At 47.7% G+C, this 27076-nt stretch overlaps 1 protein-coding gene across 3 annotated transcripts in view; it reads right to left on the bottom strand.

Moving 5' to 3' along the window:
• Positions 1–989: 989 nt before the first annotated feature.
• Positions 990–27076, bottom strand: part of CUNH15orf52 (chromosome unknown C15orf52 homolog) — a 51302-nt gene continuing 25215 nt past the window's right edge. For all 3 annotated transcript variants that reach the window (XM_019473232.1, XM_019473234.1, XM_019473233.1), the window contains 8 exons: positions 23054–23128; positions 20206–20390; positions 18746–18807; positions 18174–18227; positions 17631–17736; positions 11442–11499; positions 10263–11080; positions 990–1054 (listed from right to left, as the gene is read on the bottom strand). In XM_019473232.1, coding sequence (XP_019328777.1) covers positions 10295–11080; positions 11442–11499; positions 17631–17736; positions 18174–18227; positions 18746–18807; positions 20206–20390; positions 23054–23128 — 1326 coding nt within the window. In that variant the 3' untranslated portion in view covers positions 990–1054; positions 10263–10294. The remainder of the gene's footprint in view (positions 1055–10262; positions 11081–11441; positions 11500–17630; positions 17737–18173; positions 18228–18745; positions 18808–20205; positions 20391–23053; positions 23129–27076) is intronic.

The raw sequence follows: 27076 nt of genomic DNA, 5'->3' as shown, positions 1-27076 counted from the left end.
TCAACCTAGCAGCCACCTTCCTTAGAAAAAAGCACAGTCTCCTGATGTGCTGAGTCAGCCGCTGCTGCTTGTGCCCTACTACATCTAAGAGGAGGAGGAAAGCAAGCTTTGGAAGGATGAGATGCTGTGGTTGATGTGTGCTTGTCAAAAGCACCTGCGCCCCACAGTGTAACTCGAGAATGCTCCATCGCCTTTGTGCCCCGTGACCCATGCAACTACCGTACATCTCTGCCAACACTTCAACCGCATACAAACCTCTAGTGCAAGAGCTGCTCTGAACGCTACTTCTTCATCCACCTACTGAACTACAACGTAACGCCTCTCACCCTGTCTCCTAATGCTCTGTCAGTTGCCTGTTTGCACAGCCCCTGCCGTCCTCCCCGCACATGCAGTTCCCTGCCAGCCTCTGGGGGAGGAAACGGGTGGGGTGCCCAGAAACCTAAATCTTAACTTTAAACAGAATTAGTTATTAAATAAAATAAAGTGCATCCAGTAGACATTTCATTGGCTTGCCACACAGCTGCAATATATGCAAAACAAATACAAAAGAAAAGTGACGGTGTTTTCTTTGTAGGTTGGGAGTGTGTGTAGCCTTCCCGGTCCTTTGGCATACGGATAGGAAAGGGTGATGCTGAAACTGTGAGCAGGGAGTGGGGGGTGGTGACGGGGGACCCCACGCATCATGAATGGGTGCTGAAGGGCACAGGGCAGGTGCTGAAAGCTGATTTCATAGAAGATCAAAGAGTGAGGACAAGCTTGTGCTCCTCTTCTCATCCACCACCTTCAGCACGTTATCCTGTGAAACAAGAGCAGAGATGGCAGCAGGATTATCAGTCTTTAGGGAACTGCTGAGCAGTAAATTAAAAATGTCTGCTGAGTTTCAACCTGACCTTCCTGCATGGCGGGGGCTGCTTGGGGGGTACCACCGCCTACCCGCATCATGAATGGGTGCTGAAGGGCACAGGGCAGGTGCTGAAAGCTGATTTCATAGAAGATCAAAGAGTGAGGACAAGCTTGTGCTCCTCTTCTCATCCACCACCTTCAGCACGTTATCCTGTGAAACAAGAGCAGAGATGGCAGCAGGATTATCAGTCTTTAGGGAACTGCTGAGCAGTAATAAAAATGTCTGCTGAGTTTCAACCTGACCTTCCTGCATGGCGGGGGCTGCTTGGGGGGTACCCGCCTACCTGTTAGGGAACTGCTGAGCAGTAAATTAAAAATGTCTGCTGAGTTTCAACCTGACCTTCCTGCATGGCGGGGGCTGCTTGGGGGGTACCACCGCCTACCTGCCAAATCCGATGGGAGCAATGGGGGGGGCTCCGCTGCCCAGGGATGAACTGAATGATTGAGTCTGGATGAAACACACTCCCAATCCTCCTCTGGGTTAGATAAGACTACTTCACTCTCCTTTTGTCTCAAGAACAATAATCTTTACATGGTTTTGTGTGTGCTTGTGCAGCACCTGGAGCAACAAGAGGAGGGGCTGATTTTGGGTAGGGCTTTGTGTCCCTCTCTTGTGAAACCTGGCCTGGGGTTGCAGCACTTGTGTTTGCCAAGGGCAGATGGGTGTATCAGCTTTTCTCTAGTGAAAACGGTAAGCAGTGGAGCCTGCTGTCCTGTAGCTGCCTCCAGACCTAGATACATTGATTTTAATTGGGAAAGGCAGACTTTTTTTTCTCTGCAGTTGCCAGATGCTTGGGTGCTGCTCAGAATTGCTGAGCTGGCATCTTCCTGCATCCATGTTTAAATCCACAGATCTGCCTTTTGCTGATGCAGATTTCAGCACCCAAAGCTCCCAAGAAAGGGCAGAGGGGGGGATATAAAAAGAAAAACAGATGAAATACCATGAAGGCAGGAGAGGCGATAGTAAGCTTGGCTCGCATAAAAAGGAAACCTCTAAAGGAATCATTCAAGGACACAGCCACGGATATCTAATACAGAACTGCATTGAAATCGTACCCGAGGTACTGAAATAATCAAGACTATGTACAGCTGAGAGGAGATTCTAAGACTGTTGCTGGAGACATTTTTCATTGTCCTGTATGTGTGCAATGGATGGGGTTGGCCGTATCCTGCTGCCGAGGGGGTGCTCAATGCTGCAGCAGCACACTTCTGGGATTTAGCGCTATTGGGAAGGGCCAGGAAGCAGATTTTCAGAGTTGTGCTTGGTGGTCCAAATATTGTAAAATAATCAGTTTTACAAGTCTGAACTGACTCCAGAGCTAGCTCTGTTTATTGTTAATCTATTTTATTAGTAATGGTTTCAAAAGCCTCTTTGACAGCCCTGCGCTATTAGTGCTGGTAGACAATTCTCTTTCCTATTTTGCAGTATTATCCTTTCAATACAGACACCACCTTTCTGTGCATGAGTGAGTCTTTACAGCCAAGACACTGGTGGGCTTTAAAGTCATTACTTCTCTTAGTAATTAGACATAGTGATTAGCATGTCTCTCATTTCACACTGTATCCTCTTTTCCGTGCATAACTCAAGGGCCGGTCAGAGATTTAGCAAGCTCTGCGCTGGCGTGACTGTTGTGAGTCGGAGCTCAGGAGAGCGATGCGGCTGTGTGCTGCCTTTGACTCTGCCATCAGCAGCAAGGGGATGCAGTGCCAAATTTCACTCCATGTGTCACTGTCACATGAGAGGATTAATGCAGATCGCTGGTGGACTATCTCAAAGGCCCCATCTGCCTCACATTTCCCAGCCTGACAGAGCCTGGCTGGACATGGGATGTCACTGGGATGACTTTCACAGCCAAGCCAACAACAGTCCATTGTAGGACCTACCGTTAAATCTCATGTCATGGGGGTGGATGTACATGAAGTCCCTTAAGACTGCAGCTGAATGTAGCTGATGAAGCCTGGCAATTTGGCCCTTCTTCCTTCAGCTGAGATTAGCACTATCCATCCTCTGCTTGGGTTGGAAGGCATCATTTTCTTGGGTCTGTCCTGGGGCAGGTCCAGTTACCAGAGACAATTTTGTTCTTAGTGGACCGCTCAGACAGTCTCATGAAATACCACAAGGCAAACTCAGACATGACATGTAAGGACCATCTGTTAGACATCATTATACCAGATTTTCTCACTTAGCTTTTTTTAAATGGAGAGAGATATATATATATCAGCTGTTCCAACATACACTGTAAGGCCAGAAAAAAGACCAGTAAGATCATGAGACCTCTTCTACCTAGCACAGGCCATTGTACATCCCTGAATTAATTCCCATTTGAATTAGAAGTGATTTCTTTAAGGGGAAAAAAAAATCCTAATCCTGTCTAGATTTGCCGCTGGTAGAAAAATTATCACTGCAACCCTTGATGAGCTTAAATATGTAAAGATAGTCTTTGGTGAAGATTCCTGTTGGAGTGGTTTAAGATATTTTCATTCTCTACAGTCTATCTCTTCCTTCTCAACAGCAGAGCTGGCAGAAAGGAAGGTGCGCCTGTGCCCCTTGCATGGCAGACCACAGTGTGGTGCATTTGTCTCTAACTCCTTTTCATCTGGGGTTTACATTAAGAGGGTTAACACAGGTGGCTGAGGTATGGGCATGTGCTCCCTTCTGCCAGCTCCGAGGTAACAGCAACAACTGCAGGCTACAAGAGCAGCTCCGTTTTCAATGTTTAGAATGGCAACAGCTTGCCTGTCAGAGCCCTAAATTATGTTTAGACTTGTTAAGCTCCAATAAGTAGCCATAAGGAAGTATCGGTGCTCCAATGACTAGCTTTGGTCTGTGACTCTCAACACATTAACAGCTTCTAATAGTTCCTTCTCTCCTCAAGTCACCCTGACAAACCAAAGAAGAGACAGAAGCTCTTGCAAAGTGCCAGAGAGATTTAGGAGTAAAGAGCCTACATTTCCAGACGGGATGTGTACACTAATTCTTTTGGGTGTCAGTGAAAGCATCTGCTTTGACAGTGGTCACCAAATTCAACAGGAGCATACACAACTTTGTCATCAAATTCATCCTGTTGCTGTCACAAGCACCATGTTACCTAATCCCTGCCAAAGCATGCTGGTCAGGCCAGCCTCGAAGGTGACAAGAGTTCCTGCTTCAACCATGGCATGCTTCCAAGTCATCTGTCCTCTGCCAGGTAGTAACCTTTTTCTGATTTTCCCATATTTATTCACGGGCTTCTTCGATACATTGATTCTTGCACCAGCATTGTTTTCTGGCTTGAATGTTTCTTCTCGTTCACTGGTCTTTACTACCCTACTGGATTTATAGAGATCATGACTCCATCTCTTTCTGCCTTCATTTTGCTAGACTAAACAACCATTCCCCGAACATCCCTGGAGTCCTTCCCTGTGTTTCTTCAGTCCAAGTACATTTCTCTTGAACTATTCCCACATAATCCCTGTGTTTTCCAATGTTAATAGTATTTTCTCATGTTGTGCCATGGGAAAGGCTTTCCGTCACTCCAGGAGTATGAAGATAACTGCATCAAGTCCTGTATTAAGCCATACGACTGCCTAATTCTGCATGAGGACTAAACTCTCCGCTTTGGTGATACGTGGTGCTAAGATGTGCTCTGGGAATTTGAAATGCCCATAGCATGATGGTGGGCTCCGGAAGGTGTTGTGGGCTGCAGGAAGGACCAGCGAGGCTGATGCTATTCCAGTCAAGCCCTTGAGACCTCAGCCTGCCAATCCTAGGCCAACTTCCAAGACATAACATCAGATGGTATATTCTTGTCTCTTGAACCTTGAGGAAACTGGTATGTTCTTCGGTAGCTCTGTAACTGTATTGAGAAGTGTTGGTTTCTGCTTGTACTGCTTCCTGCACCAACCTTTAGCACTGGTTTGCATCAGAAAGCTGACCCCTTCTGACCTCAGGCCTGCAGCGCACAGGCCCTGCCTGTCCCACTCCTGTTTACGTCAGCCAGAGCTGCAAGGTCAGATCCCTGGAGCTGCTCTGGAAATCTACCCCCAGCTGCATTTTCTCTAAAGATGTTAAGATTAATTTTCTCAAGAGAATTCAGGGAAAAGCTTCTGTGGTTTTTGTGTATCGTTTACTTCTCTGGGACTTGTTGGACATTCTCCAGGGATTCCAGTCCTGCGCTTCGGGTAAATATTTATTCCTTGTTATTTGAAGCAAAGGATGAAAGCCCCACCACACTCTCTGCACAGCATCTCCAACTGGTTTGAAGGTGATGGAGATTTTTAGTGCCATAAATAGACATTAGCAGTGGAAGCTGTGAAACCCACATGGTGGCTGCTTGCTGCAAGGAGCTGCTGTTCTGCAGAAATGGATCAGCCGCGTCTGCGGTGGGGAGTGAAATCTGCACATTAATGTGTCTGGGACATGGGCCCCACAAAGCCCAGGAGCAGGGCAGGTGGAGAGCATATTGTTATCACCAATTACTGATGTCTACTGCTGCTACAGATACCTGCTGTGCTTTGGGACATGTGAGATCTGTGAACAGAGGGCATGTCCCTGGCATCAGGTTAAGTGACCTGGTACAGGATTTTCTACTTGATGAAAATTCCACGATATAAACTTTTTAATGGAATGATATTTTTACATTCCTTTTGGGGTTGATAGGTTGTATTTTGCAAAATCATACCATCTGTTTCAATGCTGATTTTCCAAAAATTGCACCATATCAAAACTGAATCATCAGTATTTAAAAACATAACATTAAAATTTTCTGGTTTGAAAAGGTTTAACAAGGGCTCCACTTCGAGTTTTATGAAATACGGAATCTTGAAGCAGACACACTTCTGGTACATGCATGGCATTTGTCAAATCTGTATTTTTCACAGAAGAAAAAAATCTCACTGGGAAGTTACCTACTACCTCCTGGCATGAAATTATTAACCAGTCTTGATAACCCATGGCGGTGCATCCCTCCAGATGCTTCTCCTTAAGGCTGGTCATATCTCATGTGGGTCCCGATTACAATAATCATCTTCCTTTTTTGCTTTGAACTCTCTGTCCTCCAAGACAGTAGTCATTCAGACTCTGTATAACTTGGATTCTCAATACAGACTTCTCTCATGTTTTCTGCCAGGCACTTCAGGGCATTCCCTGGTATAATGTCCACTGGTTACATGGACACAGAACACAGTAAATGTTTCCAGCTGGCCTGGACTTACCACGACAGAGCTGCTCAGTACCTCCTGGAGGCTTGCATAACAACAACCCATTTACCTTGCCACATGAAGTCCTTCATCTACAGAGAATTTGTGTTACCATTGTTCACACACCACAGGGTGAAAAACACCCCCTCCTTCCCCTGCTGCAATGGGATAATCTTGTAATTGTGTTGGCCTGACGTCAGATCAATACAATTAGGCACGGATGTCTGCAATTCAGTGTAAGCATCAACTGTTAAAAACTATATGTGAGCCACCAGCCCACAGTCTCTTAACTGGATTATCAGCCATTCACTCAGGACTACCCATTTCTTAAAGATTATACTCAAGTAGTGAGAGGAAGCAAATAAGTAAGGTGGTTTGGGCACCTGAATTCATGGTACTAGACACAAAAGGAATAAACAAACTTTTAATTTTGCATTCTAACAAAAAAGTGCAGCTCTTTGTTTGATGCTTGATCTTACTGCTCTTTTAGCTTCCTGACTGATGCTCTTTTCCTGGTTCTTGCTAAACCTAGCTCTGCCCGATAATGCTGCACTTTTTATTAGACAGGCTGAAAAAGGCAGAATCATTAGCCTGCCACATGTGGTTACATTCATGAAGGCACTCCAGCAGATGTAGTGATGTCTCCCTTGAGGATGGCCACACCTATCAAGTCCCTTTGTGGGCCATATGCAACGGCTTTGCTGAATGCAGGTTTCCTATGGGTTGCATTTTGGGCAATCCTCGCCCGACAGCAAGGAGTCAGCTGCAGGCATCGGGCTCAGTAAGTCAAAAAACCAAATAGGAAAACCCTGCCAAGGATTCAAACGCACCTCAAATGGGGGCAGTCCTGAGGGATCTGGTTCTAAAGTATTGCTGTGAAATAACACTTTAGGGAGAAATACATGAAGATAAAATAGAGCTTTGCAGCTTTTTATATGTACTGTGGTCTAAAACTAATCTGTCAGTAGAGCACTAGGAAATAGAAGCCAAGGGAGAAGGGAAGTGACTGTTACCAGCCAGTGGTTATTTATGACTGCCATCTGTGTCATTATGCAGCCTGTCATGTTGATTTGGGAACTTCAAAGCAGCAGCAGGAATAGACACGAGACCTTTTCGCTCCAAACACACTGACAACTTAACTGACTTGAGCCAAATGAGCTTTTGCTTTTTTGGTGGTGGTTGTTGTCATTGTTGCTATTTTGTTGCTCCTAGGAGCCCTGCTATCAAGCCATGCAGATGAACTGTTCTGGTTGTGCTGAGCTAGTGCTAGAGAAATTCAGGTCTTGCATGTTTTTTGTCTGCCAAGGCATGTTCCTGACAAATTGGACACAGGGAGCAGACCGTTAAAGACAGGTCCCTGTCTTCCTCTTGGCTCTTCTCCCCACTACAAATAAATCATGGCAGAATTCACTCTGTCTGCAAATGTTCTTGTTTGGGAAATCCAACCCTGATAGTGGCCTGTCACTGGTGCAAAGGGAGAGCTCAACTTGCTTTGTGGTGACTTCAGCAGATAGGAGGTGACAATGATGCCCTAGAACATCATTAAAGACTAACAGCCAAGCAGCACTGATGCATTCATTCTCTAAATGCTCCTGCAGTCGATGGAATGAAAAAAAAAAAACCAAACCCAAAAAACCAGGAGAAACCCATTGCTGAGATGGGGGACACAGAAACTGCCTCCCTGGCTCACCCTGGCACCTCCTTGGGTGCCCTGCCAGCGAGAAAGTCAGAGGCTTCAGAGGAAAGTGCAAGAAACCTTCAGATGAAACAATCACAGACCAGTGTGCTCAGAGAGGATAAGTCATTATGTCTTTACTATGAATTAGTGATTGGTGATGATTGCTCTAAGGACTAAAAAGAATGAAAATGCATTCTCTCAGTGTAAGATTTGATGTAGCTGTGCCTATTCCTGTGATCCTAACACAAGTCAGCACTGCCACTTTTGGTTAAAGGCCGACTCTCCCTAAGTGACCTGCCGTCCATATCCTGCACAGGGGTCCCCTGAAATCTGAAGCATCTCCTAAATAAAAGGAAATACTAGAAAAGGAAAGCATCTTGCTTTAATTTGTCTGCATCAAAAGGTGGTATCTGATGGTGAGTGCATAGTTTAGGCACACCTGGAAACTCATCTTAAACTGTTTGGGAAAGAGAGGAAAGTGAGGCAGGAGCATGCTCTCTTGTGGGGGCATGATCAGGCAAGGGAAAATGAGCATTGCAGATAGGAAGGAGATAGATGGGAAGGCAGGGAGGATGAAATAGTAGAGGGTAACTGGGACACCAGCTAACCCCTCATTTTCCCCTGGCATCACTACACTTGGTGTTTCTCAAGCAATAAATATTTTCAGAGAGCAATACCGGTCTCAGGTTCCAGCCTAGCCAAACAGATATGTGAGTGCTTAAGTGCAAACACTAGGTTAAGCCGCCTTCTCTTCTCCAAGACATAAGGCTATGTTTATAATTAAGCCTTCCATAATGAATTCATTGAGGAGGGATGGAGTGAAGAGCCATGCTGAAGTGGACTCAGGGACCTATTACCAAACCATAGGAATCTCCATTGCTGAGATGAAAATGGACTACTGTAATTTATTGTTTCCTCTTAGTTGGTGTCTAATTAAAGTTATCCTGAGTGAGAAAAGTAGTCATTAATTCCTTCATCCTCTACTTTGGGGTGATTTTTGTAGACTGGGGAGGCATGGCCTGGACAGTAAACTTCCTCTATGTGCATCCAGGTGTCTCTTAACATTTTCCTAAATGCTGTTGGAATTAATTTCCCTCACTTGAAGGAATTTTAGTTCAAGCACAGAACCAACTCCTGCTGATTCTTGGTGTTTTGTCTTTTTTAAATGGCTCTAACGCTTGTGCTTCTCCATGCCTTTTGTACAGTATTGGATTGTAGTGAAAGTCTTTTTGTTAGCAGCTTAACCACTTCATCCCTAAGCTCATTTGTACCTCTGGGATGAACACTAAGCAATACCCAGTGACAAGCTGCTGGGTCGGGGCCTGAAGAAAAGCCTGCTGGAATCAGGGAAAGGCGCTTGGTGGGGGTGATCTGCCTGCCTAGCTCTGAGCAGCTAATTGCCTGAAGTGCCTACTTACGGAGTATAGCTGCTGCCTCTCTACTTGAAGGATAGAGGCAGGAGTATCCTGAGAGCAATTCAGGTGTTAGGCAAGCTGGATTGCATTCTGGAAGTGCTCATCTCTCTCCTTTGAAGAGAAACGAAGCCCAGATCTTAACTTAGGTGCCTCTGTGCTCAGCCTGAGTTTTGTGGAGTGAATTGCAACCTTACTGCCTAACCTGGTGGTAGAATCACATCTTGACTTACTGGCCTGATCTAGCACCTGTGGGTATGACATCCTGATCTGTGTGTGACATTGCCTGGGAAGATCATGTCTTGCAAAGGTAACTGCCAAAGAGCCCCTACACTCTCTCCTTGCCCCTTCCTCCTAATTTCTACCTTACTTTTCTGTCTGTCATACTTTCTTCTTTCTCCTGGCTTTTCTTGTTCTGTATTTGCCTTTCTGAAAGAAACTTCTTTGCTTGGGTAAAACCTGGAGCATCACTATGTAACCAGATGTGTTCTTCCTCCTTTCTGTTTGGCTCATAGGCCTTTTCAACAGGAACCACCTTTGTATTTATACACTGCCTTGCATGTTAGTTTACCACATGTATAATTCAAAATGTAGCTGTAGCATTCACAGATCTTGTACTGGGAAGAGAATCCCACATGCAGTCGACCTTCTTCAAATTACTGTCCACAAGGTGGGCCTCTATAGCTTTGCAAGTGTTTTGGGAAAGGGACCATAGAGACCTCAAGTTATTCTAGTTATGATCACCCCAGAGACAGCAATAAATTCATCCTGCTATCCTTTCTGAGGTTACTCCTTCCCAGCAATAGTTTCAGTTTGTGCCCTAATTCATGTCACCAGACTCAGCAGTCCAGTTTTCTGTCCAAATTTTCCTGTCTGACTTTCCATTGTTTCCCCATCCACTCCAGGGCAGGTCTTTGTGATGCACAGATTTAGACTACCCGAGGGATCCATATCACTGTTAAATAACACTTTCGGATAGTTATCTGGTATGATGCCATTACAGCCACAGAAAATGAGGTTGTGGATCTGTACTATGACTGAGAGCGTTAACAAGATAACAAACACCATGGGGAGTGGGGTCAGGAACTCACCTTCTGTCTCAGGCAAGCCGGTACAATCTTTGCTAGTTGAGAGTGTCACCACTGTCCTTGTCCTTGCAATCCTCAGGCTGGTCCCCTTCCCTGGACTGTGATTTTGCTGTGTCCTGCTCAGACGCAACAGTCTTGTCAGAGTTGGCTTTCCTTGGGGGCAAAGGGTCTCCTCTGTGTTCAGTGCCTTCAGCATCTTCACCTCCTTTCAGTGCAAGTGTTTGCCCCTGAAGGGCAGTGTCTTGGGTCACTTCCTCGCCTCTTTTTCTCACCAGCTGTCCTTGACCTGCATCCAGTCTGTCTCCCACTGCCATGTCAAGCTTTCCTCCGTGGCCGTTTGAAGAGTCCTCAGTGGACTCCTGTTCTGAAGCTGTGTTTTTCTCTAAGCCAGCTCCATCTAAATTCACGCCCATGGGCAATGACAAGGTCTCCTCACTGCTGTGCCTGGTGGCTTGCACAGTGCTTGGAGGGCTGCTCTGTGAAGCAGTGCTGTTAGTGCTCTCCTTCTCCTGAGAGATGTCAGCAGTGCCAGGCTTCCCATTAGCATCTTCCCCAACGCCTTCCTTACTTGGCTTGGGCCCTGGCTCTGAGTCACCTCTGCTGGCCACAGACACCTCCACGCTGAAGCCCTTCACTCCTCTCCGCTCCTCCTTCTGGCCATTGTGGGCAGACTGGACCTTTCCACTTCGTAGCCTTTGTGATGAGGAGGCCCCATGATCTTGGAGGCTTGGCTGTTTCACCTCCTCCTCCAGCTCAGCTGTGCAGTTCTCTTCCACCCCCTCCTCACCTTTGCTCTTCCGCTTGTCCATACCAAGGCTCCTCTGAGAAAAGGAGGAGATATTTAGTTCAGCTTATTAAAATACCAGTATACAGTATTCCTGGTCTATGATGGCTCTCAAAACTTGAGGAAAAATTTGCGGAGGCCATTAAAGGACATAAAAGGATGTAGGTGGAGAAGAGAAGTGTTCAGGTACCAGAATAAGTGGGGTGGTTGTGCTGACAGAGGGTCAATGCAAGAAGTGAAGTTGCTCTCACATCATGCCACCTGGAGAGTGCTAACGAGGCATACATTTACCCCAACAGAGAGGTCTCCCAGCTCTGCACTGGCTGAAAGCCTCCAACTTTCCTGATAGTGCATGTTTTGAGAAAACTCAGCAGACAGTATTGAACTTATGAACTCACCTGGCTGTCAAGGTCATCCTTCAGAAAAGACATGTCCTCGCCTTCTTTTGAATCCCATCTGCCAAGAAAAAAAATAATCAGAATTTAGGCCTTCAAGTTCTCATATGGCAAAGCCACTCTCCCTGCCTGACACTTGGGTGGGAATGTCTACCAGGGCCATGCATTCCGTGTCTGAGCCCCTTGACCAGGCAGTGAGAGATAAAGGTGGCAGACTAACTGGTCCAGTTCCTTTTGGCACCTGCAAAGCACTCAGCCCATCCAGAGACAGTCATCTGAGACTACTAAATCTTAATGAACTGGTTGTTATAATTCTAAATGTAATGAAAACATAAAACCCAATTGCCAGAATAGACAGTTGTCGTTAGACTAATAAGATACACAGTTTGCTTATGCTGATGTCTGCCACAGTCTTGTCCTGCTTGCCTGACAGTGCCCAAGTGTCCCAGATCTCCACAATGGCAGACACAGAGGCAGACGATGAAGGATAAAATTGCTTTGAAGTAGCTTGGGAGGTTGGAGACATGGACACGTGCAAGCAGACTGCAAGAATGGCCATAAGGATCAGGCTGAAGGTCCAGCTAGCCCAGGCTCTCTTCCCCTCTCAGCATCACTAGCAGACACTTAGGGTAGATTTTGGGAAGACGGCAAATGCGTTTAACACCTCCCCAGTACCCTACCCAGCTTCCAGAAATGTGCAACTCTGGGATTTCCTGAGCCTGAGATGGTATCTCTGTGTTGAGTCATGCTTAGTAGACAGTCTCTTCCAAGGATTTGTGTAAGTGCATTTTGACCCCATAATAAATTTGCAGCAGCTACAACATCCTGTGCCAGAGCGCCACAGCTTTGTTAAAGGCTGCAAGACAAACTGCTTTCTTTTGCTTGTTTGAATTTGCTAGGGTGAATATAAATCTGAATTTGCCCATGCAGTGCTACTGGGCAGGGAGGGGTCTTAATAACCCTTACCTTCTTATATGTGTGCCTGGTGAGTTATATCACACACACGAACATTTTATATATATATATATATATACACACACATGTATAATATACATATATTTCTCCTTACCCCATACTCTTAAAACACAACATGTGCAAACGTGTGTGAGATTTAATTCTTCTCTAGACATACTCTGTGGGGCTTACTGGCCTCTTCATTTGGCAAATTTGGGCCAAGATACAAAAAATGAAAATGCACATTGAGGTGACTGCAGAGTCAGGCATTTCCAGAAGCAAATGTGTTAGCGACCCCATGTGCCCTTGTGAAAATTGTGTAGGAATTACCATCACAAGCTCCACCATACAATCACATTAAGCTGCTTCACACTGTCTTTTTATCTAGCAAGGTCCTTAGGGCAGGAGCGAATTGCATTTGCAAGCACCTCAAGGCTCTCTCAGAGTGTGGAGCCGGGTACGGTGTCCTTAATAAGCCAGAGAGTGAAGCAGCTTGGAGCAGCCCTACAGGGCTTAGAGACAGATCCAGCACCCAAACCACAGTCAGTGAGGTCTTGTCCTGAATACAAGGTAGGTCCCCGCCGGCTGTGCCAGCTAAAACTGCAAAAGGGCCCCTTTTCTTAGAAGTAGCCCCCGCCGCTGGGGTTGTATCTTCAGTGGTGCCCTGCAAGAGCTCTGAAAGTCAGACTGTATGGGTAGAGCTCATCATACATAATCAACCATGTTAAATTTCAGCATGGACTGCCCTCATGATCAATTCCCCTCTGCACTCAGCATTGATGCTGGTGGAACCAATGACTGCTTTCCCCAGATAGATATCTAAAAACAGAGAAATGACTTGCTGGCTGCAGGTTTCTGCCTCTCCCTGCTCTGTCTACTCTACCACTGCATGGGTCCTGCAGAGCCATCCCAGGACAGACCACCCCCACAGGTCTAAAGATAGCCAAAACTAGCTAGACAGCAATTTTGAAATATTCAGCATCTCTGCCTGACATGTTCCTCCTCCCCATCATTACCGCTAACACACCAGAGTGTGTTATTAATCACTAACATGCAATGAAAATACTCAGTGCATTCCCTAGCATGGCTAGTGCTATCCATGATAGATGCTCATATGGGAACTTGGCTCCAAATTCTTTATGGGGTAATTCAGGCATCTAAACAGGATTCTAGCACCAGCCATTTTGGAGCCTTAAAGCCTTTAAATGGATATGAGTAATACCCTGATTGAACCCAGCAGCCCTAGAGGAGTTAGATGCACGAAAAAGCCTCCAAGCCTCTGAACTGCAGGCACAAACATGTACTGGAAAACATACCTTCCCAGTTTGTTGTGAGAAAAGAGACAGGCTGTGGAAGCCCATGACGCACCAGGCATCCTCTCTGCGACACATCCTCTGGGCCTCCCAACAGAAGGTGCTAAACCTCGCTGTGTAGTCTGGCTAGCTGACCTTCCCCTCTCCCCAGATAAAGAACACATCCCAGAAACAACTGTCACTTTGAACTGGTTGACATTGCTGGTGTGCTTTGACTCTGATGTGCTTCAAGCAGGCATGTCCAACACACAAGGGATCTTAAGTCTGCTGGACCCACTGCATAAATCTCCTGCTAATGGGGGGAAGTGACAAAAGCAAGCGAGTAATACTATAGTATTACAGCAGGTAGAAGTGCTGATACCCAGGTATCGCCCTACTCAGTTTGAAATGATGCTAGCTGTCCTACTCGCTGGCAGAAAGGAGGATGCCTTCAGTGACCTCTCCAAGCTCTGGAGCAAAAGAGGCAAACAGAGACCACTGCAGGAAGAGACTCTGAGGGCCACTAACGAGGGGAAGCTCAATGAGATGTCGTCAAACAGCGCTCCAAGCTGGCCAGTCAGAGGCTCTGAGGCAGTCTGTACAAAACATTAAATCCCAGCCCAACGTTATTTCTTTGAATTTCTGCCATAAGACAACTAGCCAAGGCATTTCTTCTGGGCATGGCTCTGAGAGCTCAGCGTAGAAAGAAAAAGAAATGACTCAAGACCCTGTTACGATTTCTGGAAGCTAGCCAGCATCTGCCTGTCACAGGTATGCTTTGGGGCATAAGTCAACCTTAGCTGAGGAGGAGAAGAGATGGATATAGGGGAGTGGGCAGGCTCTCATCCCTTCCCGTGGGTCTGACCAGGGCAGAGATGGAGCCCAAGGCAGGACATGAGCACTGGTGTTTGACCCATGGGCTGTGGCATGGAGGAAAGCAACAAACTCTTTGTCCATTCCAAGAAGCCGCTCAGAATCAACACTGCTCTTTCATTTACAGTCTACTCCCAGCACACATTTAACCAGCCATATGCATCTAAATTGTACAGCTAAAATGTCCACAGAGCAGAAAAGAATGACTGCATTAGGATTAAAATTCAAGATTACACGCTGGAAAGCATGAGGTTTATGATGTCATCAGGTCCTTCTACCATCATCATTATTTTCTGAAGTCTTTCATTATATTCTGCTGCTTGGGAGGAAGGACAGGGGTGGGCCACATCTGGATGAGGTAAGTTGCTGATCCCACGCCTTATACAGCTGGTCCTCCCCGAAGGGCCCTCAGCTCTCATGGTGAGACAAGGTGGGCATGGCCAACAGCTGAAGACGTGACCAGAATAAACCAGATGTACCACCACATGAAGCTCCCAGGGAAACCTCCTCTGCGCCTTCCCACCTCCCCAGGCCCTGAACTGCAGGGAAACAAAAGACTCCAGCAGGAAAGAGAGAGAAAGGAAGAAAATGATCTTTGCAGTGGGTATAACTCACATTCCCGGCAAACACTGACAGAAACCATGAGTTGCTTGTTCTGTGCGATTTCTTCCAGCCCTTGGGAGCACTGAGCATCTCTCCTGCAATGAGACATAATCTGCTCTGCAGAAATAAGGTGTCCCGTGAACCCTTCTCAAAGCAGAGGGGATGGCACTAGATGTGCATTTTAAAGGAACAGATGGATCAAAGTCCAAAGGAAAAGTGTCTCAGGAAACAGTGTTCTCTGATGAGCTTGGAGGAGACCTAGACAACTAATAATAACCGATCCAGTTAAGTTTAGAGGGAAGTAGAGACAGCAATGCTGCATCAGTAGCCTTCCCCTTGAATCCAGTTTAGCCCAAAACTGATGTGTGGTTTTAGGAAAGCTGTATTCCGTAAGAAGTACTATCTTTTAGAAAGGATGATGACCTAAAGTCAGGTCATTTGTGGCTGTTAAAAGTCTTACAACCAGTGTGGGGGTGGTAGTGTCTGCCCAACAGTTACCTGTGCTTTAACTTCTTATACATAGTGTCAGGTGGATATATTTTTTCCTTCTGTTTCTCTTCTCCAGTGCAGCTGTTGAAGTAATTCCTGTGCATAAATTTTCTTTCTATGTCTCTCTCTGTCCACCTCCCTGTCCCCATTTTTCAGTTCTTCCCTCACTGCCTTGTAGCCTGTCACTTTTTAAATTTTATTCTTGTCTCCCTCTGTCCAGCCCCTTGTCCCTTTTTTTTTTTTAATTCTTCCCTCTCTGCCCTGTAGCACGTTGATTTTAAATTTTATTTTTGCATATCTCTCTGGCCAGCTCCCTGTCCCTCTTTTTACTATCACAAATAACCAAATTTCAGTGGCACACCTCAAAAGCAGAACCACGCTTACTCCTGAGCGTAGTTGTTGAGGTCTGGGAGTTTGGTTTGGCCCTGATGGGTTGGCATCTTCAGGCAGGGCAGAACTGTGTATAATTACTGCATCTTTCATAGTTTTGAACAGCAACATTCAGCCTGCAGTCTGAAGCCTTCTAAGGTATTAATAGAAAGTAACAACATAAAGCAAATCTATTGGCATGCCCATCCTGCACAGCCTCTGGGAACTGCTGTAATTCCCCAGTGCTGCAGTCAGCGGCTGGGGGAGAGCAAGCATGAGCACAGCTCATCAGCTTTTCTTTCCCAAGTACATTTTATTGGGGATGGAGCTGAAGAATGGAAAGGGGTGGAATGTAACTTAAAAACAAAGCTAACTTGATTATTTGCATGCTGTTGATCCTAGTCTTCAATTTATCAGAATTAAATTTAATTTTAAAAAGTATGATTAACTAACAGGGCTTAGGAAGACAGAAGATAACCCATCTTTATGCTGCAAGTAGATTCCCAGTCCACAGCTTAACCAGCTGAGAGTTATGGCGGCTCATTTGCATTTCCTAAAAGCACAGCCACTAGAAACAAAAGCAACATTAAAAAATCTCCAGGCTTAATGCAGTGCCAGGCTCTACATATTAGACTGACTACTGTCCTGACACAGCAGAATCCTGCACACACAGACCCTGCCTAACACTCTTCATTTCAGCCAAGTAACAGCAAGCAGCAGCTGACTTCCAACTAACTAACTTCTTCTGGGTAATGCTGTGAGTACCCCTATGAAGCACATTATCTGTTTATGCATCTGTTTAACTGCATGGTCATAACTGACCGGGATGGTTGAAGAATGCTAACATTAAAAGCTACTGGAATGGTTTTGTGTTCTGGATAAATGAATAGGCTTGGGGTATGGAATCAACTCTTCGTCCTTTTGTTGCCCACTAAAGGGCACGGCAGCACTGTGAAGACAATTACTGTTATTAAACCATCAGTGTGGCTCCAGGAAACTGGAGACTGCACTGAAATTTAATTATGGAGAGCAGCAGGGGAGGGGGGCCTCTGGGAGGATGTGGGCGAACCTGTAAAATGCACTTAGTTTTGCTGATATTCTGAAATTACTTCAGTGCAAATTACTATATTGCTGTGTGCTGCCCACAGCTGGCAGGAGCAGGCCACTTCCCTCCTCACATCTTTAAAAATAGTTGTTTAAGAGGAAAAGACATCTGTACCACAGTATCAATCCTAATTACTATTGCTTCAGTTGGGAATTATCTTTGGAGGCTGCTCCTCCATATCAGCAGTGCCTGGAAGTCAGATAAGATGTGTTCAAAACTTGCTGGGGCATGTGCCAGGGCCACCCAAATCTGGTCACAGAGTAACCCTGACTCCCCTGGGCCGTTCTGCAGAGAGTTGATGCAGCGGGTCAGTACAGCGATGATGCACCCCACCACTAAGTGAAGTCCTGCCAGACAAGGTCCCAGCCAATGTGAACTCATCTGAAAAGATGCCGTTGTGGAACAGTATCTCTTTTTGTCTGTCTGTCTTCACAATCAGACAAGGAATGAGACCTGGACATCCATATCGCAACCACTAGTTCGCGGCACTGCTGCCAGCCTCCTTACCTTCGGGCTCTGCCGGTCAGTCTGTCCTTTCCTTTGGCTCGGCTGCTCACAGCAGGTACTGCTTTTGGGCCAGGATCGCTCACATTCACTCCGTGCTGTCCTCCACCTAGAAGACAGGTTGGAAATGCCATGCAAGAGCAGGCAGAACCAGTTGATGGACCACTGAAGCGGCCAACATCCTTGTATCACTGGAAAGTACCTCTTGGGGGGGGAAGCCTCTGAAGCTGTATGCATACTGTACATATATTTTCTGAAGTAATAAATACAAATTGAGAATTTAGGGGTGTTTCTTCTGCATTTTTTGTTCCAAATTCCAATTATATCTTTAAATCTCATTCCTTGGATACAGTCTCCCTTGTGCTGTTCTTGGAAGACTTGTTCTTATTCTCCCTTGCCACAGAGCTATGAGAGCATCCACGTGGTATGTCTCCAAAAGGCACTCCAAATCTGCGAGAGTGCCTGGAGAGAACTCTCTCCATGAGGGCATATCAGAGGTGCTGACATTTAGTGGGGTGATGCAACTGAGTCGCATGGTTTACTCACCTCTCCCGTTGGGAGGAAAGGACCTGTGCTGGAATTTCCTTGCGTTTCTTCCCCCTGAAAGGACAAAGCAAAGTATGCACAAAAGTGAGTGAGGTTCTGTAATGGACATGCAGCAGAAAGCCTGACGTTCAAATAGGGTGTCACAAGGGAAAGCTTTGGTCTGCCAGTCCATCTCCTGAGAAACAGGAGTTGTGATGGACTTATGCTAGTAAAGAAGCCAGCATGTGCCACAGGGATCAGAGATGATGTGCTCTGGAATAGGATTGCCTCTCAAACCAGTGTTTGGGAAAGGAGGCAGTGCTGAGCCTCCGTATTGTGTCATACAAGGTTACAGAAACTGTGCCACTGCTCTCCCTGGGAAGGTAAAAAGCACTAGCACCCAGACGCTCAAATCCCATCCCCTGAGCACTCTGCAAGTCAGAGAGGGCTGAGACCCCAACACTGCGCTCAGAGGCGTTTGCCCAGGAAAGCAGAGTTTCACGACTGACAGCCAGGACAGCTGCTGTGGCACTGGGATTCGCACGATCAGCATTCACTAGCATCAGGACAGAGTCTAGGTGTCCCTTGCCAACCTTTCTTATTGCTGGGATTATCCAAGGCTGGCTCCCCATCCTTAACAAAGTCCTCTTCAAACCTGCAGGTTAAAAACAGGCATTGTCAGACCTGACCGTTCTCCTCCGGTGTGCAAAGGCGTGGGCAGGAGACCTCAAGACGACGCAGGCTTCAGCCTTCGGCCCTTCTGCACCTGCCCACTGGCAAATATGTGCAGGTTTATCAGCAGGAGCTGAAACTGCATGCACTAACCAGGAGAAATGAGGCTGTGAGGCAATTCTACCCCAAAGGAGAACCTCTAAAACCTTTACATCTGTACCCATATATATATATATATATATAATTCTATGAACATCCATGAAGCCTATAGATGCCTGTAGTGTAACTGTACAAGGCTCAAACGCAGCTTCCCAAGCTTCTAAACACAATCTGAAGTAGCTTCAGGACTTGCCTTCTCAGATCAGACCTGTCAATCAGACTTGTTTGGTTGGTTTCTAATCCTGCTTGTTTTGTATTATGGCTTTTCTCTTAAAATAAAATTGGATATACGGAAGAACAGTAGGGCTCAGACCTGTCTTGCCAGCAACACTCGCACCCGCTGAAGTCAATTCACCTCTAATTATTGAGGTCTCGGTGACTGAAAATCTAACTATTTGGTCCCATTCCTCAGCCAAGAGATTGTCCCATCTATCTGCCCTGTATAAATTCTTTTATCAGCAAACCCATGTAATGTCCCCTAACTCCACACCCTATCAAAACATTATCTTGCTGCAGGTGCTAAGTCATTCTCCAAAGCTTTCTAGCCAGTGTGACCCAGCTGGACAAGCACAGTTAGAGGGACAGTGTTTAAAGCGGGGAAGTGTCAGATCCCCTCAAGAGCTCTCCCACGTTGCTGTCCCCAGCATTTCCCCCATATCATATAGGTGGCCCTTTGAAGTGATCCCCTCACACTGCAGTGCCTGGACAGGCTGAGTTTGAGGTGTGGAGGATTTAGGCACATTGGCCTGTCCTGTTATTGAAAAGGAGAAACAAGGAGGGCAGTGAGAAAACCTGCGGACTAGCAATGTGAGTTTGTCCATCCCTGTTTCTAGAAGAGCACCTGCACCCTCCTGCCACTGGATTTGTCCATGTGGAGATGGAGAGGACCCTCCAGATGTAGACTGAGCAGTGATTCACGCTCCCCACCCTCCCACAGTCCAAGCCCTGGTGGGACCAAAGGCAGGCAATCTTTGTCAGCACACAGTATCTCCTATCAGGGCAGGAGACCTCATGTCAGAAAGAAAATATGAGAATCACGCTGATATCTGGTCCCACTGATAGACATGGTCAGGAGAAGAAAGAGACAGCGATGTGGATTTGGTCAGGGAGAGGCACACGACAGCATGCGATTTGATCAGCAATGAACATCTGCACAAGATCTCATCACTGGCTTTAGATGGCCTACTGCAGACAAACCACCCCAGGATTGTGGAGGACCTACATGTGCTCTGACTTCTCCACATCCCAAGCCCGTCGCCACTCGCCCTTCGCGTTCTTGTGACGTGCCAGTCGTTCCAGGTCAATCTGATCTCGCTCCCTCTTCCAGCGTATGTACTCCGAACGTTCCCGTCCAGTCATGGGGAAACTCAGGTCTCCAGGGCTCTTCTGCACTGACTTCCCACCATCCTAGTGGAGGCAAAAGAGCTTCTTGTTAACAAAAGTGTCTGAAACGTCTGCATTCAGCGTACTTCGTACCGTCACCACCAGAAATGCTCAGTAATATTTGAAAACAACTTGGAGCAAGGTCAGCTTCTCTCTCTAAAGTGACGTGCACACAGAAGGGCTCTGCTTTACCCATAGCCTAAATATACTGGTCCCAGGGCTGGCTGACTTTACAGAAAGGGAAACTGAGGCAGGAAGAAGTTACATGGCTTGCTTGGAGTCACATTGTAAATCCATCACCAAATCAGAACAAGCAACCATTCCCTCCCAGGGATATTCAACAATGATAATGATAATTCATGGCAACGTATTTCTAAAAAGTTGTTCCACTTCATCCAGACTACTTGAATGGTGTTACATTTCAAAGGATTAAAATTGCTTCCACCTAAACCCCTGGATTTTGCTGTCTGGATACATTCCTCTTGCCTTAATGAGATGGGGCTTCACTGCCGTTTCCCTAACCTGAACTGCAATGTTTCTTTGGTTCCTGCAGCCATATCTAACCTCCTGATCTGTAAAGCAGCTGCCATAAGACGTAGTTTTTCATTCTAGATATTCAGTACCTGATTACAAACTTTTAAAGCATGCCCCTGTAATTCTGTGTGCAAATGGCCACAGAATTGATTTGCCCCATTTGTACCTGCAGTCACTTTAACTGCAGGCATAAATTAGACAGTGGCTTTCACCTGCTGTGTTCCTGCTCACCTGAAGGTTTTAAAACCAAACATTCTCAATTTTTCCTGGAAGAGGCACTTTGGTAAGGTTTACTTATGGCATATAGTTAGTTCCTGGAGTGCTTGCAACATCTCCCAACAGAGTTTGAGAGGTTGAACTCTCATAGAAGATGCAAAGGGCTAATGAACCCCCCCACCTGAAGACTTTAGGACACTTAAAGTTATGCCTATGAAATCCTTCACACTGACAGGGTCGAGAAGGAAGGCAGCCTTCTGCGACCACCAGGCATCCATAGGAGTCCACAGACACAGGGTTGGGGCTGACCCTGTGCCCAGGGCATGCGGTACTGCGAGTGCCAAGAGCAGCATTCTTGGAGCAAAGGGGCTCTTCACCTTCATTGCTTTCAGCCTCTTGGTTTATCACTCCTCCTCCTCATGATAGACTAGTTAAGGGTTGCCACTGTTCAAAAATTTAAAGCTGAATGAAGAGATAGCTCAGAGCTGATGGAATACGTGAAGAGGGAGAGGTGGGTAACCAAGCTGTCAGGTTAATGGACATGGTGGAAACAGGAGCCAACGGGCCATGGTGTGTTGTCAAGCAACACTGTGTAGTGAATAGCTTAGTGCAGAGCTGAGTCTTGGGGTGCTAATTACCAGCGGATAATTCATCACTTCATACACGTGCCCTTCCACACCAGCCACCCTCACCCCATCCCCAAACAGGAACTAACTCCTCAGTATTGCACTGCTGATAAAAGCAGAGCAGCAGGGAAGGAGTGAGTGAAAGCTCTGCTACCAAGGAGACCCACCTGCATGGGCCAGAGATGGGGTGGCAGTAATTGCTCTTCCATTCATTAGCTGGCAGGAGCTGGGGGACCTGAGACTGCATGCCCAAGAAGGGAGAGATGAGGTCCACAGAAAGGCAAGGCACACCAGGGCAAAGCAAGGGCAAGCACTGGTCCCTGGGCTGGGGCACAGGCCTGGAGATGCTCCCCACAGCTTCCAGCCCCATGGCACAGTAAGGCACAGTCGGTCCTGCCACGACAGATCCTGATACACCCATAGAGGAGAAGCATGCAAAGGCTGAGCAGCATACAGCTAGTGAGAGCAGGGTTCAACCTCCAGAGCTGGAGGATAAGGGAAGTACCCTGCACCATTACCTTGACCCTTAGCAAAGGGGAAGCCAAAAGTGATGGAAAGACTGAGGCTGGTGCCTGTGCTCTCTCATGGGTGGATGCAGAGGTGGCTGTGGGGCCCTCAGAGCAGGGGAAGCTGGTCCCTGACCAGGGGCTCACCTCAGTTGCAGCATAGCTGTGGTTAGCTGGACCACAAGGCTATCGTGCTCCCCTTTTCTGCTCTGGGGGGGCTCAGCTGGAATTAATGTTTAAGAGCCCATCTGTGTCCTCCTAATGAATCACACTGAGGTGGGGCTATTCAATTCGTGCTCCATTAATTAAGAGCATCTGCAGGCTCGGGGGAGCCAGCATGTTCTCTAGGGTTTGCACTAAACAATCAGTGGGAAGGCCCGTGCTTTAATTTACCTCCATCCTACTCAGCTTCTGCTGAAGTGAGGAGCTGTACTAATACAGCCTGAGCCTTTCAACCCACAAGCAAATGTTTTTGGGAGAGAAACCAGCTAGGGCTGTGCTGCCACATGGGTGAGCACGTGTTACCCCTCGTAATATCCCTGCTGCTGTGCTAGGGGCTTAAGCAGCTACAACAAGGTGTGAGGGCAGGTCCCCTGTCACCTCTTTCCACTGCTGCTTTGCTTCAGGTGTGTTAGCTGCTCAGCAAAGCTTTGGATGATGAGAGGGATGAACGGTGGGGACCACATCAGAGCACATTGCTGCTTCCTTTAGGACTGAGGCAACTCTTAGTGGTGAGGAGGCACATCCTACTGGTTTCCTCTTCCAAGACAAGGGTCCCCCCAAAGGGACACGGGTCCCCACTCACCTTCCGACCATGCTCACTTTCTGGGCCTCTGTCACTGTCTGATCTCCTCTTCTCTGCTGTTCTCCTCTCCTCTGCCTGCAAGAGCACAGACACAGGAATTATTTCAAGGATTAAGCAAGGACTCCTGGCAGGGGAGTCAGTGCCTGACCCTGTGCTCACCAGGACATGTAAGAACTGCCCAGAAAAGGTCAGCAAAAGAGGAAAGATTGGTTTCTGGAGCCCTGAATCAAACTGATGTGGAAAAAAAGAAGTCAGAAAGTAAGGGATGTATGAGAAAAGCAAGAAAATGGGATGCATTCCCACAGGTCCCTCCTCCTGCCAAGCTAGAGGCAAAGAGGTGTCCTGTATGGTCCCATTTCTTTCCAAGGCAGACCAAGTTTCAGGTACCTTTTCAGAGTTGGGCCAAAGACCCAGCTTACAATTCAACTGTACGAGAGCTGGGAGCCCATCTAAGATGCAGCCAGCATGGTAAAGTTAGGAGTGATTTTTGTCCCTGTCAAACACAGTGCCCTTCTATCAGGGTCCATCCCTGCTTCCACTGGCTTTAGCCATGCTGCCACCAGATTGGCAAGCTCTGCTCTAGTGTTGATATCCCCCCGCCTGGCAGGAGGTGAAAATTAGCCCCTCCGTCTTAATGAACTACAGACACTAAACATGAGGCATGCCACGGGCCAGGCAGTTCTCTGCCCCTATGTGGGACTGATAATACAGACACAGCCATGTCAGACGCCAGGGTGGGACCACAGTGGGTCTTAGCAAAATAGTCTGCAGAGCATAAATATCTTTCAAGAAAGACCTTCTGCCCCAGTTAGATAGTATTGTCGGGGTGCCACTGGGAGGGCTGCTTGCCGTTGCATGTGCTGGGCAGATGAGGGCAGGGTACCAGCCTGCCCCCCACGCTACTGAGTCCCTCGGGGCAGGGGGTTGGTGCTTGCTCAGGGCTCTGCCCTGGGAGCGGCGCCCACCCACCCGGGCATGAGGGCAGGGTACCAGCCTGCCCCCCACGCTACTGAGTCCCTCGGGGCAGGGGGTTGGTGCTTGCTCAGGGCTCTGCCCGGGGGCCGCCCCCCCCCCCCCCCCGGGCGCTGCCATAACATGTGATTTGCAGCACGGCGGCTGCCAAGTGGCACAGCATTTATCACGGCTGCCTCCCCCCGTTTTGTAACCGTACATGGCAGCCCTGGGGCTGCCTCACACAAACACTGCCACGAGCAGAGAGGCCCCAGCATGCTGCAGCCCAGCGGGCCCCCCTTGCACCCAGCAGAGCCAAGGCATCCCCAAATTCCCCTCCCTGCTGAACTGCTACGGGGCCGGGGAGCGTGTGGGGCTGAGATTATCATGCTGCCATTTTGCACCGCCAAGCAAAACTGAAACACAAAGAGGAAAGTCGCAGCACAAACTGCCAGGTCAGCCATTCGAGAAAGTGTCAGTGCCGTGAGGTCCAACCCAGGCTGGAAACAGGACTTTTATTCCAGTCATTTGCCAGCCCCAGGTTTAGCCCAGCATTATGGGGCCGGGTGCGGGAAACTCGGGATACCAGTCTCAATACCAGACAGCGCTGCCTAGCCTCCTAAGGCAACTCATCCCCATTGCAGCCTGTTCCCGCGTACCCGGTAGGATCGTGCAGGGAGTGAGCTGGGGGCAGCCTTTTTGGGGATTGTCCGCATGTGCTAAATCTGAGGCAGGTGGGAAGTCCATATAGCCAGTGCTCATGGACACTGCACGACAGCTTAACTGGTCTGACTGGTGTGAAGCTGGTGTAGCTCCAGTACAGGTGGAAACTTGTGTAAACAGATCCTTGGAAATAACGAGGAAGATGTTAGCTATATTGTCCTAGGATTTCTCAGCAAAGATTTGGGGAAAAATGCAGAGGGGTCTGTGCTCAGAGAAGCCACCCCTCACCATATCCTGGCCTGTTGCAAAACGGGCCAGGATATGGTGAAAGATGATATTGGGTATTTATTTCAAAAGGTTGCTGCAAAAACTTATGTAACCAAAAATGCTCCCTCCAGGCTCAAAGACAACTGCTTGTGCAGCCCCATTTGAAGAACCTAGTAGCGAGGGATCTAACAAGTTTCCATAGCCCCAAACTGAGACCTTGCATTTATAGAGAGATTAAAACAGCAGAAACCTGGAAACTTTGCTTATTTGAGGAGGCTGGCTGGGGAGCAAGGTGCAGATGGATGTTTAGCCTTTAAAGCACCTGTAAAAGAAACTCACCATTTTAGAAAGAGTACAAAGGAGCCAGCTGCTGCAGAAGAGCTGGAGCCCCTCCGTCCCTGGGGGAAACCTTGTGTGGAAAGAGAGACAGGAGAGAAGGAGCACTGATTGCCTCGGAAATGCCAAAGACAGCTCATAATTGATGGGGAAACTGAGGCAGGGAGCTGCATGGGTGTGCTTATTGTTTCATCTGAGTCTGCATATTTCTCATGCAAGCTCATGCAAAGAATGATTCGGTTTGGACCCTTTACAATGCCTGATTGTGTCCCCAAAGACGGGAACCGGAAAGCCAGAGCATCCGCACAGCCGGAGCACTGAGCCAGGGTGTGCATAAGCTGCGGGGGGAGCAGTGTGCCTCTGCCTGTCTGCAGCCCAGCGCAGCTTGACTTCAGCCCTGCCTCTGCCAAGCAAAGAGTGAGCCTGCGCCCAGGAAATGTGCTGGGACGGCCCAGCTGAGGGACTGTGCTGCAGCTCGCGAGACGCGGGAGAAGACGCAGCTCCTGCATGGCTGGCCAGCACCGGAGACCTGCAACCCAGAGGCTGTCCCGTTTTGGGCACCAGCTCTTCAGTGCACACCACAAATCACTCTGCCACAGGGACGCTGTACGACTCCATCCTTTCCGGAGCACTGAGCCAGGGTGTGCATAAGCTGCGGGGGGAGCAGTGTGCCTCTGCCTGTCTGCAGCCCAGCGCAGCTTGACTTCAGCCCTGCCTCTGCCAAGCAAAGAGTGAGCCTGCGCCCAGGAAATGTGCTGGGACGGCCCAGCTGAGGGACTGTGCTGCAGCTCGCGAGACGCGGGAGAAGACGCAGCTCCTGCATGGCTGGCCAGCGCCGGAGACCTGCAACCCAGAGGCTGTCCCGTTTTGGGCACCAGCTCTTCAGTGCACACCACAAATCACTCTGCCACAGGGACGCTGTACGACTCTCCATCCTTTTACACCCCTCGCTCAAAGCCTGTCCGCCTTTTTCCTTAGCCTGCTTCTATTTTTGCTTCTCAAAGGGCACTGAGGAAAACAGAGAGGACCAAAAACATCTGGTTCTCTTCTACCAGGAAAGCAGGTCTGAACTATGCAGTTAAGAAAACATGGTTAGCTTTGCTTTTGCACTGGCTCAGGAGCAGATTTTCGCATTTGCTCCATGCTGCCCCAGAGCTGCTGTTAGCCTGTTATGACACACCCAGGCCATGGGGAAGCAAAACATGTTTTTCTCCTCCTTCCTCCTCTCCGCCCCCAAAAATTATGAAATATGACAATGACATTATCATCTCATAGTTTAACTGTTCCTGCACAGCAGGGGAAGAGATGTGAGGAGGGAACAAAAACCTAAAGTAGACAGAGAAGATTACGTTTGTTTATCCTGAGATTTATGCAAGGATTTCTCAATTTCTCAGCCACAGAATGGTCCAGGGTGGGGCTGAGCCTGCTCCTAACCAGGATACGTCCCTGGGATCCCAAAGGCTTTCTGACGCTGGGTTTGTCTGACCTCCTGACATACATATACCCAGCTAATGTTAATGTACAGTGGTGACAATGCTGATGCCATTATCCAGCCATGTTAAGCATTGTTTTGTACTAACAGTTCTCCAAACCAAAAGCTTTGACAAGCTTTGACATCTCTGGGCTACTTCACTATTTTCTTATTTTAAAAATAAGTACCAACAGATGTGTTAAATTAACCTTTTGGTACCCGCTTCTCCAGGCATGTATCGGCACCAGAACTGGCATTTCTTCTGCAGGAGGAGATTTTTGTAAGAGCTTAGAGCTGGTTTTCCAGTGCTCGGATCCCCCACTGGGCAGGATTTT

The sequence above is a fragment of the Aptenodytes forsteri genome, unplaced genomic scaffold, assembly GCF_000699145.1.
Source record: "Aptenodytes forsteri isolate BGI_AS27 unplaced genomic scaffold, ASM69914v1 Scaffold535, whole genome shotgun sequence".
Classification (NCBI taxonomy): Eukaryota; Metazoa; Chordata; class Aves; order Sphenisciformes; family Spheniscidae; genus Aptenodytes; species Aptenodytes forsteri.
This window is presented reverse-complemented; position numbering and strand designations above follow the sequence as displayed.